Raw genomic sequence first — 3,745 nt, 5'->3', positions numbered from 1 at the left:
GGGAACCTTTTCCCCCGGTCCTGGTCCTGCAGCGGACCGGCCTCGATATGCTATTCCCCTCCTCAAAATGCCCACAAAAAACTAACTCCAAAAAAAAAAAAAGAGGAAAAGAAAAGAAAATTCCTGAACTCGAGAAAGAAAGCCGTAGGGGAAACTGCATCCAATCCCATGGTCTTAAAAAATTAAAAATAAAATAAAAAATAGGAAAAATAAATTAGGAAAATGAAAAATAAATATTTTGGACAAACGCCACGTGAGCCGTTTCGGACCGCCGACCAACCGTAAACTAAAGTGAAGCGTAGACCTGCGGGAATCCGCTGCGGAGGAGCTATTTTCCTCCGCGGCGCAGCGGAAGCTTTTTAATCCGCCGACGTCCATCGACTCCCGCGTTGAGTCTCAGAATTCGTGATCGCGGCCAACACTTCTTCAAAGAACACGTGTCTCATTGACGGCAAAACTGCAAAAAGATGTCCACTTTGGTAGGACAATAATCCAACAAATCCCCCCGGGCGAATAAAAACATAAAAAATACAAAAAATAGCTGTTAAACAGAAATAAAAACAAAAAAACGAGGAGAGAGAAAAAAAAAAGCTAGGCGATAAAGGGACAGAGAGAGCTCCGAAGCCCGACCCAAAGCTCTAGATTTCGGGCGTGGGTTAGAGAGAGAGAGAGGGAGAGAGGAGTATCAAAGGGACGAAGCTTAGAAGACGAGGAGAGGAAGAAGACGGAGAGGGGTATTTTAGGAAGAAGAAGGAGAAGAGAGAGGGAATTTTAATTCCCAAACAGGGTCTCCGCCTCCGCCTCATCTCCCCTACTCCTCTTCTCCTCCTCCGCTCCCAAACCCAATCCGTAAGTCTCTGTCTTTCCTTCCTCCCCGAGATCTCTCTGCTCTCCTCTCTTTCTCGTTGGTCTTAAAGCTAGATTTCGTTTTTTGCTTGTTTTTCTTTGCTTTTTAGGCATTTTTGGGGCTTAATCTCAATCTGGGGTGCTAAAAATTTGATTTTTATTTTTTTTAGTGTTACGGGATCCAATCTTGGGGAAATGGAGTGTTTCGCTGACTAATTTTCTGCGTATTTTTGGCGGAAATCGCGAGATCTCCATGTGGTAATCTTCGTTCCTTTAGGGCCTTTGATTGGTCTCCTTTGGCTAATTTCTGAGCTGGTTTCTTTGTTTCGATGTTTTGATCATTTTTTTTTTTTTTGGCCTTTTTGGTTTGAAGCCTTCGTGAGATCGATCTGATTCGATTGAAAGGTAGCATTTTTGGCCTTCCGGATCAGTGATTCGTGGATTCTGGGTGGTGGACGTGTCAAAATACTCGGAAAGATTCGATTTTTATGCCTTTTGTTTGCTTTTCTGATCCATGAATTCCATCAGCATGCGAGGGTTTGAGATCTCCTTCCTCTAATAAGTTTGAAAGGAATCACTTTTTAGTCTGGTTGGCCTGTATTTTTTCCCTTAAGTCCCATTAGAGGCTTGGACCCATCAGTGTAGGTGAAGGCCCTTTCTGAGTTTCCTTCTCGGATTGTTGATCGATACTTTAGGAGGGTGAAAAGGAGGTTTCAGGGCCTATCGATCAGCAATTTTGAAGCCCTCAATTGGTTTGGGAGCTGGTGATATGTTGGACGGCCTGTCCTGCTTGATTTCGAGAGCAGTGCCGAGCTCCTGTGAGCAAGAATCCAAGTGGATTTACATGACTCGCCACCTCCTTGAGTCCTCGAACAACAAGCGCCCACCGAGCAATGAATTGGAAGAACAAGAGCAAGGTGATAGGGGTAAGAGGAAAAAGTCCCCGGAGTGTCCTGATACCCCTGATATCACAGACACAGAACATGCCCTCGATGTGTCTGATTGCCAGGGCGGCAATGGAGACTATGATGATCCAAATTCCTTCATTAACCCACTTGGCAGGGATATCACAATTAACTGCCTTCTTCGATGCTCTCGCTCTGATTATGGTGCCATTGCATCCCTGAACCGGAGCTTCCGCTCCCTGCTTCGGAGCGGCGAGCTTTATAAGCTACGACGGCAGATGGGAATCACCGAGCACTGGGTCTATTTCTCCTGCAATGTCCTTGAATGGGAGGCATACGATCCCTACCGGGGGCGCTGGATTACCATTCCAAAGATGCCCCCTAATGACTGTTTCATGTGCTCGGATAAGGAGTCCCTTGCCGTAGGCACTGAGCTCCTTGTTTTTGGAAAGGAGGTAACTTCCCACATTGTACTGAGATATAGCATGCTGACTAACTCTTGGTCCCCTGGAATAGTAATGAATTCACCGAGGTGCCTGTTTGGATCTGCTAGCCTTGGAGAGAAGGCTATTATAGCTGGTGGCACCGATGCTCGGGGTACAATACTTAGCTCAGCAGAGCTTTACAATTCTGAGACGCAGACTTGGGAGACTTTGCCTGGTATGAATCGGGCAAGAAAGTTATGTTCAGGGGTCTTCATGGATGGAAAGTTTTACGTAATTGGTGGAATGGCTAGCAATACAGAGGTACTGACATGCGGAGAAGAATATGACCTGAATACAGGTTCTTGGAGGGTGATTCCAAATATGTCTGCTGGGCTAAATGGTGCAAGTGGTGCACCTCCACTTGTAGCTGTGGTGAACAATGAGCTTTATGCAGCCGATTATGCTGAGAAGGAAGTAAGAAAGTATGACAAGGAGAACAACGCTTGGATCACTCTAGGTAAATTGCCTGAGAGGTCTGTTTCGATGAACGGTTGGGGCCTTGCCTTCAGGGCATGTGGCGAGCGGCTAATTGTGATTGGTGGGCCAAGGGGATCCATGGGAGGGACAATTGAGCTCAATTCATGGATCCCAAATGAGGGGCTGCCGGAGTGGAATATTATTGCCAGCAAGCAGTCAGGGAGTTTTGTCTTTAACTGCGCTGTGATGGGCTGCTGATCTGTCTGATCTATGACAACCATACTGTACCTCTCAACATGAAGGATTCAAAAGGTTGGCTTTATCCAAGGGCATAAATCACTGATTCTGCCTAATGGGTAATTTCTATCTTTTCTGGAATTCCAACTGGACTGAAGATTCATTAGACATCTCCTGTCAATGTAACTCTTGAATTTTATGCCTTTTTTGTTTCTACAGTCTCATTTATTCTGCATTTGGAAGCCTGCTTGTGATTTCGAAGTTATGGGACATGCATGAGAATGGTAGATTAATAATTTGACGAGGCTACATTTTTTCAGATTTTCCTGAATATTTGATGGGGGCTTTTAGCTCCACAGAGTATCCTTATATGGTTCTTATCTTTTCCTACCCTTGTGTTGACATTGAAAAAAAGAAAAAGGTGCCTCCATTTTGATTATATTACTATGATGTGTGGTTTTGTTAGTGTTTGATCAATGGATGTATTATCTGTTATGTTTAATGTGTGGTTTTTTTTGATATTTTTTGATGTAAATTATGTGGGTGGATCTTGTCTTCTCATTAGCCACACATAAGCTTTACATATCCATCTAGTGTCAATGATGATGATTGGATATTAAAACATTTGATCTATTCTAAGGCTGGTTATGTGGGTGGATCTTTTCATTATCTACATGTTAAATGTGTGAGTGACCACTTATTTTCTTATTCTTGATGTTCTTTTCTAAAATTGCTAATTGATTGTGTTATTTTAGATAAACTATTCTAAGTTGCATGCGTTAATGTAATGAAAAACTAGAGTTTTAAGAATAGTAGGCGTGATTAAGTAGGATATTACAATTTTCTTAGTTGAGT

The 3,745-nt window shown here is 43.3% G+C and overlaps 1 protein-coding gene across 2 annotated transcripts; it reads left to right on the top strand.

The window, feature by feature from the left end:
• Positions 1 to 608: 608 nt before the first annotated feature.
• Positions 609 to 3,329, top strand: LOC105048575 (F-box/kelch-repeat protein At1g74510). Of its 2 annotated transcripts, XM_019851888.3 has the most exons (3): positions 609 to 849; positions 1,017 to 1,104; positions 1,220 to 3,329. In XM_019851888.3, exon 3 carries the CDS (start codon positions 1,616 to 1,618, stop codon positions 2,909 to 2,911), a length of 1,296 nt encoding a protein of 431 aa, XP_019707447.3. In that variant the 5' UTR covers positions 609 to 849; positions 1,017 to 1,104; positions 1,220 to 1,615; the 3' UTR covers positions 2,912 to 3,329. The 2 variants fall into 2 exon arrangements, 1 of the variants encoding a protein (XP_019707447.3); XR_012142949.1 differs by having other exon boundaries at positions 609 to 3,009; positions 3,110 to 3,329.
• The last annotated feature ends 416 nt before the right edge of the window (positions 3,330 to 3,745 follow it).

Source organism: Elaeis guineensis, chromosome 7 (assembly GCF_000442705.2).
Source record: "Elaeis guineensis isolate ETL-2024a chromosome 7, EG11, whole genome shotgun sequence".
Classification (NCBI taxonomy): domain Eukaryota; kingdom Viridiplantae; phylum Streptophyta; class Magnoliopsida; order Arecales; family Arecaceae; genus Elaeis; species Elaeis guineensis.
This window is presented reverse-complemented; position numbering and strand designations above follow the sequence as displayed.

Excerpts from the sequence above, each read along its gene's own strand:
- LOC105048575 (XM_019851888.3), top strand. The coding sequence starts at position 1,616 with ATGTTGGACGGCCTGTCCTGCTTGATTTCGAGAGCAGTGCCGAGCTCC.